Source organism: Nematolebias whitei, chromosome 17 (assembly GCF_014905685.2).
Source record: "Nematolebias whitei isolate Nwh7 chromosome 17, NemWhi1, whole genome shotgun sequence".
Taxonomy (NCBI): Eukaryota; Metazoa; Chordata; class Actinopteri; order Cyprinodontiformes; family Rivulidae; genus Nematolebias; species Nematolebias whitei.
In genome coordinates, this window is record NC_056514.1 from 29,694,994 (window position 1) to 29,711,737 (window position 16,744).

The following is a 16,744-nucleotide window of genomic DNA, read 5'->3' on the forward strand; positions in this document are numbered from 1 at the left end:
AAACTAAAGGATTCATTAAAAAAGAAAGTCTTAACATATTAAAAGTAGACAAGGTATAAGCTTCATGGATAGAAGCTCGAGTTTTGTTCCACAAGAGCATGTCTGCTAGCTAAAAGCTTTGCCTTCCATTATACTTTTAAAAACTCTAGGAACCACAAGCAAACCTGACATTTGAGAGCAAAGTGTCACGTTATGAAAACATGGGAAAATAAGTTTCTTACTTAAATACTTCTTACTTACATAAGTCATCAAATTACTTTGATGTTTTGAACCACTTTGGCTATGGCTGCTTCAGAGGAGTCGATGGGGGAAAGGGTGGACCCCAGAAACCATCTTATCACCAGTAAACTACCACTATGTGGGTGTGCAGCTTGTGGGAATGAGTTTGTTGTGGCCCCTCAGATTGATGAAGTCCTTTGTAAAAAAGAAACCATCCAGATGACCTGAATGAACTTTGTTGGATGGGACAATAAGACCTTTAGTAGGTGGGTTCGCACAGATGAATTTGCTAAAATACACTGAGGTGCCTGAACAATATCATAATGCTTTGGATCAACGTTAAGCCAGCGCTTCAGCCTGTTAGATGATGTGTCAGAAGGTGGGGAACAAGGCCTCAGACAGTCGTTTGAATCATGACTCATTTGTGTTGTTCAGTACATTCTTTGCCATCTATTCCCATCCTGCTCTAATGTTCTAGCGATAAGAAAGAATGCGCTATTCATTCTCTGTTTCTCACTGGCTGCTACACAGAAAGAGAGAGAGACTCTACAGGCATTGGATAAAAAGCACATCTCTTTCTGAGAGGCAGCGACGAGCATGGTAGAAGATAATTATTGATTTGAAATAAGAAAAGATAAGGCTCAACCTTGAGCAGCTCAGCGATAGCACAGAGAACAGAATAATTAATGGACCTGTCTTGTGTTGGGACAAGCTTTCACACTGAGACGGGCGTATTGATTTTAAACAGATAAACTGCGTAACCCTTTGTGAAGGGTTTGACAAACAATTTAATTGGGGAGGAAAAACAACAATATTCCTCACCCTTTCCATCTCCCTTTCATCACGTCCCCGAGCTGTTTTCTCTTTTCTTTTTGCTCGGCACGACCTATGGAAACAATTACTGCGCATCAGGCCTTGTTCTGCCTCCAGACTACCAAGGAAGACTGGTGTAGGATGCATGCACTGATTGGGGGATCTAATCAATGGTGGGACATGTCTCCACTCCAGATGCCTCTGTTGAAACTGGGATTACCAAAGCCTTTTTAGCTGCACTGCTCCCTCTGCTTCTGTCAGATAGAGAGACGATGGATCTGCCTGTTTAAATGTACCTGCCTGCTGAAGTTGAGGCGGATATAATTTACTGTTCCTACACAACCCACCTCCTTCCCAATCCCCTAAGGAGAGCAGCAAAACGAACCCCAGTCCTCTCACTTTTTCCCTTGCCCTCCCCTGATTAGCAATCGTGGCTGTTTGATCATGTTTTCCTGCCTGTCCTTGTGATTTGTAAGCTGTTTAAACGGCGAATGAGGCAATTAAATAAGAACGAACGGTGCGTAGGAGAGTAGGTGCAACGGTGATCATTAACAATGAATTACCCTGGTATGCACTCAAACACTCGGGAGGACGTTCAGGCGGACCACTCCGGAGGATCCAGATCCAATCTTCCCATTGATTAACAGAGACTTGTTCTTCCTGTGAAATCACTCGATGGGGATTTCAGGGCACTCATCCGGTCTTATCGAGATAGGCTAACATCAAAGGCGAATGAAGTGGGATTCGGTAAATGGGCTCGCCTTGCCCTCTGTGTAAGAGACTTAGAGAAGCAAATCTTGAATTATTGCCTCATGTAAATAATCTACTTGGCTTGTTTCTTTTTTGGAGGAGGGGGTTAAAGAGGAACTCATGAGTAATTCGGAGCAAAGAACACTCAAAGTACTTTGGAGGCTCTCATATTTCCCTTGATGGGAAACAACGGTGGGGGCTCCATCCCCAGGAATGTAAACAACGCAACGCTCCAGACTTGTACGATCTGTACTTCTTGAATGTGTTAATCTGAGGAGATGTGATAACTTTGAAGGAAAATGCTTGTATCCTTTGAATACAAATATTATATTCAGTGGCCTGATTTGTCTAATTGGAATTTATTAAAGCTAAATAAATGAGTGCCACAATTAGTCTCAGATTGGGAAGTATGAAATGGAAAAATTGCACAGTACCTGTAGTTGAAAGTGGCATTTAACCAGCATGTCACAGTCAGCCTCTTGTATGGCTCTTGTTGTGTAACAGACTGACCGCACTGTAGTGGAATTCATGGCATAGCTGAAATTGCTCTTCCATTGAACAACACCAACAGGTTTTAAAAAGCGGAGGTTACTAGCCGAGGACATTTTGTTCAAAACAATTTCTTTTCTTCCGCTCCCTCCTATCACTGAGTGAGCTCAGGTCTGCAGTAGATAGAAAGGGATTTTCTATCCCTAAATGGCCACGGGGGCCGTTTACGGTGTCACTACTGTGGGATCACATGATGTTTGAGGGTGTAAAGGTCTCGAGGCAGCTGCTCCTTTTCGGATGGGATTTTTCCAGGCTTCCGAGACCAGGGCCTCATGCTGTCTGCACTGAAAGGTGGAGCAAATACGTCTAGTGAAAAAAGTGCTCAAATCCTCTGAAGCTGTGTATCTATTTGAAATGGGTCTGGAGTCCCTCGCTTGCCTTCATGTTATAAACACCCACAGTGCTCAAATTCCTCTTTTGTCAAGGAGTCAAAACAGGTGTCTCAGGAACAATTTCTCTCCCCCCCCCATCCCCCCTCGCTTAACATATTTTCCACTTGCATGAGAAGTTTTTTATTAGGAACACTCTGCCCTGGTAGACTTCTTGCCTTGAGACATGATATGTAGACTTTCTTTGAACCAGTAAAGGTTACTTTCACACCAGCTCAAAATTCAGCCATGCCAAGTTAAACCAGGTTGTGCTTAAGTATTGAACTTCTTTGACACACATGTTGTTCAGTCATGATACACTTTACATACAGATTACTCCTGTTTTTCTGGCAGTCTTCACTATAGATATGACATAGTTCTCTTCAAGTCAAATTTGATCTTGCTTTTTTCACGCAACCCCCAAAATGTCTTTAAATCCTGAAATGCCATCCATCCATTATTTTTACCCACTTCTTCCTTTTTCAGGTAGAGGGGGTCACTGGTGCTCATGTCCAGCCATCACTGTGCGAGAGGCGGGGTACACACTGGACAGGTCTCCAGTCCATCACAGGGACACATAGAGACAAACAACCATTCACTCTCTCACTTACACCTAGAGACAATTTAGTTACCAGTCAGTCTAACATGCATGTTTTTGGTTATGGGAGGAAACCGGAGTATCCGGAGAGAACTCACGCATGCACAGAGAGAACATGCAAACTCCACCCAGAAAGGCCCCCGGACCTGGATTTGAAACAAGGCAACCTGCTTGCTGAGAGACAGCAGCTCTTCCAACTGTGCCACCGTGCTGCCCTGCTTTTAAACCAAACCTGACAAACTTTAGGATTACACTCAAGCATTTTCAGCTCTTTTTAATGTGATCACCTGCTGCTGAAAGGCAAAGGTGTACCATTTTTTGTTTTTTGCCTGTTTGTGCGTCTGTCTTTTACCAAAGTAACTTATGAACCATGCATCAGTTTTTTGTGAAACTTGCAGTTAGATATACTTCTACAACTGATTAACATTTCGAGTCAGCACAATTCAAGATGGCTGCCGACTGACCTTAGAAAATGCAAAAAAAAAACCCGCCTGTGATTCAGCCATTTTTACTTATATTAAGCTAAAATTTGATATATTAGTAGCTGAGAGTAATTTACAGCACATACTCTGAGCGTGACCTCTTGCAAAATCACGAGGTTACACTTAACATTATTTTCAAGGTTTGACCAAAACAGCTGCCCCATTTTACATTCAACCTTTATTTATACAGGTTAATCCCATTGAGCCTCGGGGACTCACTTACAAGAGAGACCTAATTTTAACAAAGAGTGATGACAACAGTGGGCACAAAGACAACAATAGACAATCATAAAGGATGCATACATTTCTCATCTTTCAACATTTAAAGTTTAAAAATGTGGCACGAAAGATGGCGAGCTAAATGCCATCCTTCAAGGAATGATAAAGGTAAAATTACATACAGCACCAATGGGAATAGTATAGTCTACTTTAAGTTATTTAACATGGATATAAATAAAAATGCAAATGGACAGTCTTTGATTGACAACTTCCTTTGTTGGGTCAATTAACTTACCATGGTGGGCACATTTATACAAATATTTTTGTGTATGGATGAAGAGCAATGGATGAAGACCGATGCCGGTGTAACAGGCCATACTGTACCCCAGTCTGTACTATACCTGGGGTTAAGTCAAGTCAAGGTTCTTTATTGTCATTCACATCACATGTGGTACATGAGATGGAATGGAATTGTGTACACAGGGTCCCAGTTACATCAAACATTATCAAAAATCTGAAGTGTAAAAAGAAACAGTAAATAAGGATCTAAGATATAAACTAAGATATATGCTAAACCAAAGCCCAACGGTACACTAAAAGATCTAAAATATACACTAGTCACCAATAGTGCCAAACAATACACTGAACAATAGCAGCACGATTCTCTTATGTTCGGTTTGGTTATACCAAAGCATGCAACAAAAATACAAAAACAAGGCGACAAAAGTAAAAAGAAATAAATCCACAGCAGCTTGGTCCTATTGGCAGAGTGGTTCTAATGGCAGTGAGGTTATCTTAGCAACATGGTCCAGTTAGCAGCATGATACTGTTAGTAGTGAGGTTTCTCTTAGCAACATAGTCCCATTGGCACCATGGTACTTTTAGCAGTGTGGTTCTATTAGCGGCTTGGTGTTATTAGCAGCGTTAGCATGTCTAGTTAGCAGGTCCCGTCAGCAGCATGATGTTAACAAGGACTGCAGCAGCTGCCCTTCCAGACTGCCCTCCTGAACTGGGTCCGGCATAGAGAGCATCCAAGGTTTCCCCGCGGAACCAAGTGGGTCCGTAGAGTTTGGTCCATGCAGACAGATGGAGGATCATGGAGACAGCCGCCATGACAGGCCTGAGCCTGAGGTTAGAAGGACTGAACCATGATGGCACGTTGGCATGATGGCAAGGCAACGACACAGAAAACTCCAAGTGTGTCACGGTCATACCCGTACTGCGGTTAAAGGGGCCTAGGCCAATTTATCCTCCAGTGTAAAAAAAAATTGTCCTAGGTCTATTTGTACCCTTCAGGCCAGATTATACTCCCATGATATCAGAAGTATTGAGTCATATACACAATAATTACTTAATTATTCAACAGTTTATTGGGGGTTCAGCTTTTACGGGTAAGTTAAGTGAGAAAGCTAACAGACTTAAATCTTGAAATGCTAACCATTTAGTAGGCCAAATTATGAGCCTATTTTTGGGGGTTTAATATGGGCAGGTGTTAATCTGGCCTGTTACATCGGATTTACAAGGCTATTTTTCAAAATAACAAATAGGAACAGAGTTTTGGAAAAACTGTCTGTGTAGACAATGCCCAAAGTGGATTGTTGCCCTTTTAAAGCAATTGCAATCTCAAAAAGTTTAGCTACGATTCATTAAAAAAAAAAAAAAACTTTACATAGTAATTTCCCATTACGTGATTATTTACATAAGATTAAAAAACTACAAATTATAAACTAAATTGTGGCTTATCTGAATTTGACTCCCCCAGTTGGCCTCGAAGCAGGCCGACTTATCAACTTTCTCCTGGGATATGTGTAAACTAAGGAAAAGCTTGGTCTATCGCAACACCACCCCGCCCCGAGAACTTCCGTGAAGGCTTATCAGAGCTGTATCGGCTGACACCAACATCTTATCAGGACTATGGTCCATCTGGAAGTGCTTCGTGGACAAATCTCACCGTCTTGCCATCAAACGTATATGTAATGTGTTTCTTAATATGCTTGCTCATAGAGTTTTTTGATGTCTTAAATTGTGTCCTGATAGGACAAGATATGAAGAGATCTTTTTTGGTAATGCCACTATCCTATCCTCATGGATTTTCCCCCTGTGCTCCAGTAGCAGCAGAAACGTGCACTCCGCCAGCTGTACGAACATAATCTCATTGTATTTCAGTACAATGATAATAAAGCTTATTCTGATTTTATATACAAGTGAAATTCACAGCAGCAACAATATATTATATCTGCTGGAGCCAAGTAAGGCCAAATTAACAAATGTGTAAAGGGGTTATAAAACAGTGTTTGAATAAATGACTATAAAATTGCAAACTGTTTTAAAGTCCCAGCAATCCACTTTGTTCTTGGCCTCGCCTGGACTAGCCGTCAGCTCAAGAATCCATTTTTTATCCAAACTGAGGTGGTTCAAAGAGCCATCCATACACCTTTCCTCAGAACCCCACTTCAAAAGAGCGGAAGTAATAATAATAAAAAAAAACAAAAAAAACAATAAATACATCTTTTGTACCATTTCTTTTCTCAAGTTATTAATGTGCGTGTACATGCATTGATGTAAACTGCATCTTGACCGTCCATTTTTGTTTTTATTTCAGGTTTTCCGAAATTGTCAAGAGAAAGAAAGTGGAATACCACGCCGGTGGTTCTACCCAGAACTCTGTGAAAATTGCTCAGGTGAGTCTTCTTGGCTCTCTGCAGTGTTCCTGAATGTGTTTTGAATATACAGTGGTATGCTTGTAACCTTAGATTTGTCTGCCTGGCAGCTCTGGGAATACGGAGCAATAGCTGCACAGCACATTGACACATTACAGCTCTGGCTGTTGTGAATTCATCAGACCTGCCACGAAAAAAGAGAAAAGCGGGGAGGATTAATAATATTTACAGTGTTATCTAGTTGGCCTAATTTCCTGAGACATATCAAGCATCAATTAGAAAGAATTACAAGTAGATGCAATTAACATGTCACATCAAATTACATCCAACAAATGCTGATCTTCTCTCTGGCTGTTAGACGGATTTGAGCATCTAAAAGAAATTGTTGATTGTTCAAATCTAAAATGACAATCTGAACTTTAGAAGATTATTCACTAATTCCTCCTTCCTTTTTTTTAAGTGACTGCAGTGAGGTTTTGAATTTGACTTGCGGTGATTAGCTGCTGATAAGGCTTCGGTCTGCTCACAATAAACAAAGAAAAGGCATCCAGCTGAAAAATAATTCTCTTCCAAGGAAGAGGGATAGAAGCTAATTGAGAGGCTGATGTCTCTGAAAGCAGCAAGGCTTTGTTGTTGTGTGTGTGCGTTTTAACATGTTAGCTCAGCGTGCAGGGTTTGTATTTATACTCGTGAGTGTGTTTGTGTGTATTTATCAAAAGGCGGATACAGAGCTCGGGAAAAAAAAAAGAAGTAGGCAGGCCCTTAGGCAGTCACCATCTCTGTGCTTAAGAGACAGTAAACATCCTTTAAAGAGAAATGCGGAGCTGTGCACCTCCATACAAACACTCTTTAATTATCAAGATCACAAGCGTTTGCATAAAACTCCATCTCTTACAGACATTAACTGTCAGCTAGGTTTTCTTCTCTGGGCAACAGCTCCTCCTTTAAAAAAAACAAAAACAAAAAGAGAGAATCCTGCATGCTCGATGCAGTTATTTAGCGTCTTCTTTTCTTATTTTTCAGGGTTTAGGAATATAATTGCAAATTTCTCAACAGGCTATTTCGTCATCTCTTGTTGTAAGTGTGGCTACAAAACAAAGGCGTGTACAGTAGTCCCTCGCTACTTCGCGGTTCGTTTATCGCGGGCTCGCTCTGTCGCGGTTTTTCAAAATAAGATTGGACATGACACACAGTTGACTGATTGATCGTTGAGCCGCACGATCGGCATGGAATTTTTATTTAAAATAATTTATTTTAAATTATTTAGCACCTGCTGCACATTTGTGCAGCCCACACTGCAGGATAAGTTTCTTGCTGCAGACATACTTACTTGGGATCAGCTGTTCTCCGTGCAGAGCAAAGAAGTGGGCGTGGCCAAGAGCACTTGCAGGTGTCAAAGAGCAGAGGGGGCAGGGAGCTGAAGTCATGACATCCTGTGCTCTTTTAGAGCGTTTAGAAACATCCATCCATCCATTATCTTTTACCCGCTTCTTCCATTTTGGGTCACGGGGGTCGCCGGTGCCCATGTCCGGCAATCACTGTGCGAGGGGCGGGGGACACCCTGGACAGGTCTCCATTCCATCACAGGGCCACATAGAGACAAACGAGACAAACAACCATTCACTCTCTCACTCATACCTAGGGACAATTTATATATACACACACACGTATGTATATGTGTATATATATATATATATATATATATATATATATATATATGTATTTATATATGTATATATGTATTTATATATGTATATATGTATGTATACTACTACTACTTGTACTACTATTCCTACTTTGTGGTTTTTCACTTATCGCGGGGCTTCAGGGTACGGATCCCCCGCGATAAACGAGGGACTACTGTATTCAGTTTAATCCTTTTCACTTAAGTCACGCATGCTTTTTCAAATGTTTTTTTAAGAGGACACTGTTAGACTTGCCCCCGAGCTGTGAATCAAGTCCCTCGTGAAATTAAATGGCTAAAGAGATTTTCATTGCTGGCCTCTTCACTAAAGACGGGAGCCGTCATGGCCCCCTTCTTCTCTCTGTGCCCTGAGAGGAGCGATCAGCCAACTAAATTTGTCTCATAGCAGCATAGTCAAATGTTATTCTACTCTGTTTATTTGGATATTTACCCCCTTCTGAGTAAAGATGTCTTTCTGATTCTGAAATGCTCGAGATAACAAGAGCGTTTTCGTCCCACACCCTGGAGTCTCGCACACTGTTTGTGTCAATATGTACCTTAAAGCGATGACTTTTTCCACATTCCACTTTAAGTTTACGTTCTTTTATGGCAAAAATGTATAATGCATAACTGGCTCCTGGATTATCACATTGTAGCACCTGCAATATGGGAAACTTCAAACCTGGCTGTATTGTGGAAGCCGAACCTTCAAACACATACTATGCACTGCAGCTCTGAATCCACATCAAAGGTGCACCGGCGACTAAATGAGGTGCTCGATCCAGGGCCGGTTTGCTCGCCATCGCCGCTGGAGGAGGGAGAGAGCGAGAGAGTGGTGTTCAGAGGCTTTGCACAGGAATCACTGCACATGCAGGGAAAAACCCAAGGTGTGGGTGGATCTGTGGCTTCGCCAAGTAGAACTCCTACTTCCTACTTCATCTGAAAGATATAACAGGTTAAACACTGAGGTTTCATGCAAGGTTCCTGTGAAATCGAAAACTCAACGTTAAGTGTAAGCAGAATGATAAATAGATTTAGTCAAATGAGAAGTAGACAAAAAGAGCTTGGATGGCTAACTATTGATTACCGTATTTTTTGCCATATAAGTCACTTTTTTTTGCATAATTTGCGTGCCCTGCAACTTATAGGCCGAAGCGACGTATTTATGGATTTTTTCCCATATTTATAATCCAATTTTTGGCTGAGATATGACCGTTTTCATTCATTCTGACTGAAATAATTGAACACTACCATTTTCAGCCACTAGATGGCAGTTGAGTAGTAATGTTGTATCCTGTAATAAGGAAAAGTGACTATTAATGAGTAATTCAAAAAAATTCAAGACAGAATAACTGGACTTTATTTATCATACTTTAATTTATACAAAGTACTTTATTGTATTTGTCTTTTTTTTTTTTTTAATTTACCATGTCCTGGATGACTGAGAACCTTCACCATCTATTCATTCATTCAATCTTTATTTATACAGGTTAATCCCATTGAGCCTCGTGGACTCATTTACAAGAGAGACCTGAAAATTTATTAATCTATTAATGACACAATCAGCTTGCCATACTAACCACCTTTGTTCTGCTCGCTGCTTGGAACAACTGTCAAATCAGCTTCATTTCGCTGCACTGCTCGCACAAAATGCAGCTAATTTGACTATTAAAGTGCATTTATTAAGTAAAGATTCAACTGAGACACACCTTTGCTATAATTGTGAGCAAACAAATAATTGTTTTTAAGTGGTTATCTTGTTAAATTTCGAAGAAACGCGCAGCGTTCCTCCACCTTTTTTTCCTCCCTGTCTGCACACTCCCGGGAGCACCGAGGCAGCAAATACCTTTTGAAATACAACTAATTTGACCGTCAAAGTGCATTTATTAAGCAAAGGTTAGACTGAGACTCACCTTTTACTATAATTTCGAGCAAACAAATAATTGTTTTTAAGTGTTAATCTTGTTAAATTCTTGTTAAAGTCCTCCCGTGCACGCTCCCGGGGCCGCCATTAGGTAGCCAATCAATTTTTGGCACAACACCGGCCCACATTTCCGAGTTGTCAGTGGTGACACGTAATAAACGCTACGCATCAGCAGTGGCACATAATAGATGCGACGTTTATGGCGAAGCGACTTATTTATGGATTTTTCCACTTTATTAGAAATATTTGGACTGATGCGACTTATAGGGCGGAGTGACGTGTATGGCGGAAAATACGGTAATTACGTCCTGCCTCAGCCCTACTCTTTGATTGAAGCAATATTTTATGTTGTTCTGTGGGTTACGCTCAGTGTTTGCCTTACTTTTTTATCGTTTATATTCTTATCCTTAATCAAGTTACACATTGTGACAAGGTAAGGGCTTTAAAGTAGACGTATTATTGCTGGTGAAGATTCTCAGTCATCCAGGACATGATGAATTCAAAAAAGCGTTCAATACAAACGTCTTCTGTTCCAAATAAAGTCCAGTTGTTTTTTGTATTGAACGCTTTTAGACGTATTATTACTTCGTTGAGCACAAATGCCCCTGAATAAGCGTCAGATCTTGTTCAGATCAAGTCTGTCAACCCACAAGCATTTATGCAGAGCTTTCTGGCTCTGATTCTTTTGGAAATTAAAAAAAAAGTGCGATGATAGAAGTGGGTTGGAGGTTGCTGCTTTTGCCCTGGCTCTAACAAACACCATGCCCTGAAGGGGCACCAACATAAAGGCTTACTTTCTGGATGTTGCAAGGCTGTAAGGTAACAAAAACCAGCCTGCTCACACACAGCCTCACACATCAAAGGGCTTTTGCTCGGATAAAGCAGAGCGGAAACAACAATTTTATATATATATATATATATATATATATATATACATATATATATATATATATATATATATATATATATTTATTTCAGTTATTTGCAAGCTTAAAGTGGGGGATGAAGAAAATGGGGGTTTTCTGAGAATGTGATCCAAAATTTGGTATTGCCGAGCACTCGTGGTGTTTATCACAGGTGGCAGGATTCGTGGGGGGAGTCATATGACTGTGGGGCTGTATCAAGAAGCACAGTCAATTCATTTAGACAGAACATCAAAGTCGTCCAACAGCTCCTAAGGGCCCAGAGATTGAAGTCTGAGCAGAGACAGGCTCGTAGGGAGTTATTGCTGCTGTGAGTGAAGTAGGTCCTACTCTGACTGCCTCGTGTAAACTACGAGCGCTCATTAGGTTCCCCACAAATCAACACCATTGACGTATTGTATTTCTTTGCACTGTAAGCAGGCTTTGTACACATTTACCCAGTGGACAAATTGCTTTGTCCAAGCGCCTTAGCTGTAAATGTGTCACAAAAAAAAAAAAAAAAAAAAAAAAAGAAGTTATGATTAATTGCGTTCTCTTTTCTCTGTTTAGACTTTGTGCATTTTTCTTAGTGGTCTGCGTAATCAATTCATTGTGGTGTCTTAATTGTTGTTTAGAGAGCAAAGGCTTTTGAAAAATCTGCTGTATCTGTCATGGTTTCGATGCCTGTTTAACATTTCCCGAGACTTGGTCAGTCGTGGAAACGGGGTGAACGGGGGCCCAAGTTGGGCTGTTTGGCTCCGAAGGTCCTAATTGGAAACGCATGTGCGCCACACTGCTGAGAGTTGTATTTAAATAACAGAAAAGTCCCACCGCACCACTTGACTTTGAGAAAGTTCCTGACTAGCTCATATTTTGCAGGGGAATACCTCAACTGGTTTTGATGTCTCATTGAAGGCAGCGGTGACTTATTTCTCTGGGTGAAAATGTTCCATGACCTCATGTTTGGCTTTCGCCGCTCGTTTTGTAAAATAAATAAAGAATGGCGACTCGCCTCCATTCGAATGGCCTAAATGAAGAAATACCTACGTCTGGTACCACTTAGAGGAACGAGAACAGTTAGAGGGAAAGAGTGGAGCTTTTGTGTTCAGGCTCTGTGACTCGACTTTCTGGAGGATGTGCCCATGTACGCTAAAAGGGGGCATTTATAATTTTTCTGTCACTTTCTGTTTATACTTTCTTCTCCTACACTTAATGATCACCATTAGAACAAATGCTCTTTGTCTGTAAAGACCAGGGGGGGATGGGGGTGAGCTTTTGAGACATTTGATACTTGCTCATTCTTGAGTTTCTGCGGTTTTTGATTGAATTAAGCGAGTTTGCGCATGCATAGATCGCAGCACTCTAATGATTGATTAAAACCTGAACCCTGTTGGGCCTTTGAGTTTCACACCACAGAAATCAAACCACTCAATCAACCCTCTTACCTGTTGATAAAGCAAAACCCCTCTTGTTTGTTTTAAGACAGGTTAATTGCAGAACCCCTTTTGGCTTCCACTCTGAGCTGTTTTATGGCACCGAGGTCTTGTTGTTTCCTTCCCATTACGAAGCAGGGAAAGGTCACAGTCTGTTAAGCTTCTCGAGAAAGATTCACAAATCCAAATGTATTTTTTGTTTTTTTTCTCGCCATCCTCTTTTTATTCTCATCTCCGCTCACGCAGCATTCCAGGTGCGCAAGTGCGCACTTGAGAGTGGCTGACTTTGTTTTTTCCTCGGCGCAAGAGGCGACGAACGCCTCATTCGCTTTGATGAGCGACGTGTTCAAGCGTGGGCTTCAATGTCACCCGCCATGAAGCAGCTGTGAAGTCGCAGCCCATGTCTGCAGTGCCATTTACTCAGTGATGAAGTGCGGGGATCTCAGTTGGTTCCACATTCACCTCCCCTTTCACACACTTGTATGCACACTTGTCTGAGCACGAGTTCCTCCCACTTCAGCTGTATTGTGACTGTATGTCACAGCTAATACCAGTGTTCATTTAATCCGCGATTGCGGTGATGAAGGTTGACTGAGCGATTGTGCCGGGTTTTGTCATCAGAAGGCAGGATCCGGTGGCTCTTTTCCCTGTTTCGTTAAACGTTTCTTCAACACCAATAGGCCTGATTTAATTTTCCCGTCACTTGCAGGATATTTTTGTTGCACCAGCAACAGTTGGCACAGTTTCCCGTAAAGGTGACATATCAGCACCCCTGTTGAAGTTAATTTGCCATCAAATTTGCGACTTAATTCAAGCTGCGAAAGGGAAGTCATGGGGAGTAGATCGCAACTCATAAGTATGCATTGGAAAGAGTGTTGATTAACATTGAGGGCTCGAGAGACAGACGCACTGAATGCGTATCATCTAGCCTCAGAGGCTGGCGCTGGAATTGAATGTGATATCTTCTGTATCGTGTCCTCACTTTAAGTCCTGGATTCCAGGGTCAGGAAGAAAAGCTTGCTTTGCTCATCTCTTGTGCAGCTGCCCATACTCCAGGTGAGCTCCGACTGGCACAACTCATGAAGCAGATGACAGCATTCTCCTGCCACGTTCTAGTATTAGTAGTTCTAGTACAAATTTTGCTGAGCGATTAATTGTCTCAGAAATTATTGCGATAAACGACAATATTATTTGAAATTTGACAATAATTAGTAATTATTGTCAAATTTAAGAACTGCTGGTTAATTTGTTTTGAGTGCAGTACCTGTGTTGACCACCAGATGGCAGTATAAGAGTGTTTGAACCAAAGGATGGATAGTGAGGGAGTGAGCAGCGTGTCTTTTAAAGAAAAATAGGAGGGAGGTCCCTTCACGTGACATGGGCTGTCTCTCCTTTTTTCGGTTCTCAAAATGGCGGACGCTCAGTGTGGTTTGAGCTCTTTAGTGTAGCATTTTTTGCACAAAGTTTTTAATTTTAAAGAATCAGTAAACAAGTTTGCAGCTTCGTTTTACAGAGAAAAACAACTTTTTACATGAAAGCAGGGGTTTCAACCGTGAATTTTGGAGCTTCGACGAGACGGAAGTTTTTTCCCCGAGGTCGGCCTGTTAGCTTAGCTCGTAGCTTAGCTTCTCAGCTTAGCTGCTTTTAACGATTCAAAAACGCGATTTTGGACGGTTAAAATGGATTTTAAAGGGAAAAGAGAAAGTGAGGGATAAGTGAAGATCACCGGAGTTGATCCTTTTGTCATCCAGTGTCTTCAGTAGAAAGAGAGAGACATGAAGAAACGAAAAAGCCGATAAATGAAAACGAGGTCGATAATTCTCATTCATCATGCGATTAATTGATTTATTGCGACAGGCCTACGTTCTAGCAACGTGTTTTGCACAGGACTTTTAATATGCTGTCCTTTAAAGTATTGAGAGATGTGCTCAAATGACGCAGAGCATTTCAGTCTGTAAACAATGCTTCATTAAGCGAGGTGTTTGTTGGCGTCACTTGTTGACACAGGTCGAGCAACTGGTGAACGAAAGAATGATCGTGCGTTTTACACAACAGCTCTACGTTTTCATAAATGTCTTGGATGATGCCCCTTCCTCATATTTCCCCACAGAATGCCTGTGGCAGTGGTATTTATTTGGCACATTCTCAGCGTGCTCCCACTCTTGCGGTTGAAGTGTTGCGTAGCAACTGAGAAAAACAGCTTTAAATATTTTGGTTAAAAAGGTTTTAAGAAAATAAAGAACAGCCTGCAATTACTGTTCATTTCTCCCGAGTTCATAAGTTTAAGGAGCTGCAGAACCCGCGGCCAAGTAATAAATGAAATACCAAATTAGGCTCGGTGTTGGCCCAGACAAAATGAAAAGTTGTGTAGAATATTTTGTCCTCCTCCTGCCAATTCGCTTTCATCTATTTCTGCTTTGTTTTTATCGGATAAATGCCGGCAGATGTCTGCACCTTCACTAATTCACAACTGTTTTGAAACAAAGCTCGCAGGAGTTTTCAGAGTTCGACTTGGCTCAGTTTTCGGAGCCAACCAAGTCTATCTTTGAGAGGATGGAAAATGTGTAGGTGAGTGCAAATTTGCAGTGATGCGCCTCAGGAAAACGGATGGGGATGGAGCGACGGGGATGGGGGAGCATGCGGCGAGAGAGAAGGCTGGATGACGCACAGCAGGTGACAGACAGACACTAATAGTAATGGCTCTTATCAGTGATTCGCTCGCTCCCTCTTTTCACATGGGCTCTGACATCCTCCTCCTACTCCACCCCCTCCATCTAGCAGGGGGTGTTGGGAGCTCGCTGGGTTGCGCAGCCCGCTCAGACGGAAAGAGCCTGCCAAACACCGGTCCCCTCACATATAAATTGCATCATTAACATTGCCTAGATTATTCCAAGCTCTCCCACCGGGTTTATGGCAGCAGCGGCTCAACTTAACTGTTTGACTCACTGAAGACATTCAGGTTTCCTGAGTGAGCTGTGCTTAGATCTGCTGTGAAATACATCAGTTCTGTTCTATCCCAAGGTTTTCAACTAAATCCTAAAAAATGTGTCTGTTTTGTTAACTCACAGAGGGTTATTATACAGACTAATGTACTTTTTTTCTTACTCAGGTTGTTAAATGTTAAGATATGACATGTTTTGCACCACACAGGATACAAGTTTCTATCTGCACTGAAATATATTGAAAAAAAAAAAAAAATAGGGCTCAGAGGTTTAGTTTCACAAAACATTTTAGTTCTATATATCCTCTTGTTTTCACATGATGATCAATTATTTCAAAATGCAAATAAATTCACAATTGTTTTAAAATAAATTAACTGTTTTGTAAAATTACAGCTAGAATCTTGAATGAAAGTTCTCCCACAGTATTACTATTAGTTTTAAATTATATTTTCCGTAAATATTTGTTCCAAATACGTTCATGGCTTTAGATAACAATTAGCCTTTTAGCTAACGTGGATACATTAATGTTCTTTACGTGTTGTTTATAGTGTGTTGTCTTTTTTGGGTTATACTGTAGCTATGACCTAAAACATTTTTAGTGTTTAAACTAGAGTAAAAGAAAATCACTTTCAAAAAGTTACACAAAAAAAATCTCTCATTAAATATGTTCCCTGCATCTTATTCAATGACTGCTGGAGATAAGCGATGGATGGATGCATGGGTGGATAGATGGATGATAGATGGATGATGGATGGATAGATGGATGGATGAATGATGGATGGATGGACAGATGGATGGATTGATGGAATAGGTGGATGGATGGACAGATGGATGGATGCATGAATGGATGCATGGATGGATGGATGGATGGATTGCTGGATGGGTGGATTGATGGAATGGATGGATGCATAATGGATGGATGCAATGGGTGGATGGATGAACAGATAGTTGGATGGATGGATGATAGATGGATGGATTTGTGGATGGATGGAAGGATGGATGCATGGATGATGGATGGATAGCTAAATGGATGGATGGATGGAAGGATGGATGCATGGATGGATGGATGAATGGATGGATGGATGGATGGATGGGTGGACAGATGGATGGATGGATGGAAGGATGGATGCATGGATGGATGGATGGATGGATGGATGGATGGATGGATGGATGGGTGGGTGGACAGATGGATGCATGCATG

The 16,744-nt window shown here is 41.3% G+C and overlaps 1 protein-coding gene across 3 annotated transcripts in view; it reads left to right on the plus strand.

Annotated features, from left to right (window-relative positions):
• adkb (adenosine kinase b) overlaps positions 1–16,744 on the plus strand; it is a 199,663-nt gene that overhangs the window by 14,624 nt on the left and 168,295 nt on the right. For all 3 annotated transcript variants that reach the window (XM_037691472.1, XM_037691470.1, XM_037691471.1), the window contains one exon: positions 6,601–6,679. In XM_037691472.1, the coding sequence (XP_037547400.1) occupies positions 6,601–6,679 (79 nt within the window). The remainder of the gene's footprint in view (positions 1–6,600; positions 6,680–16,744) is intronic.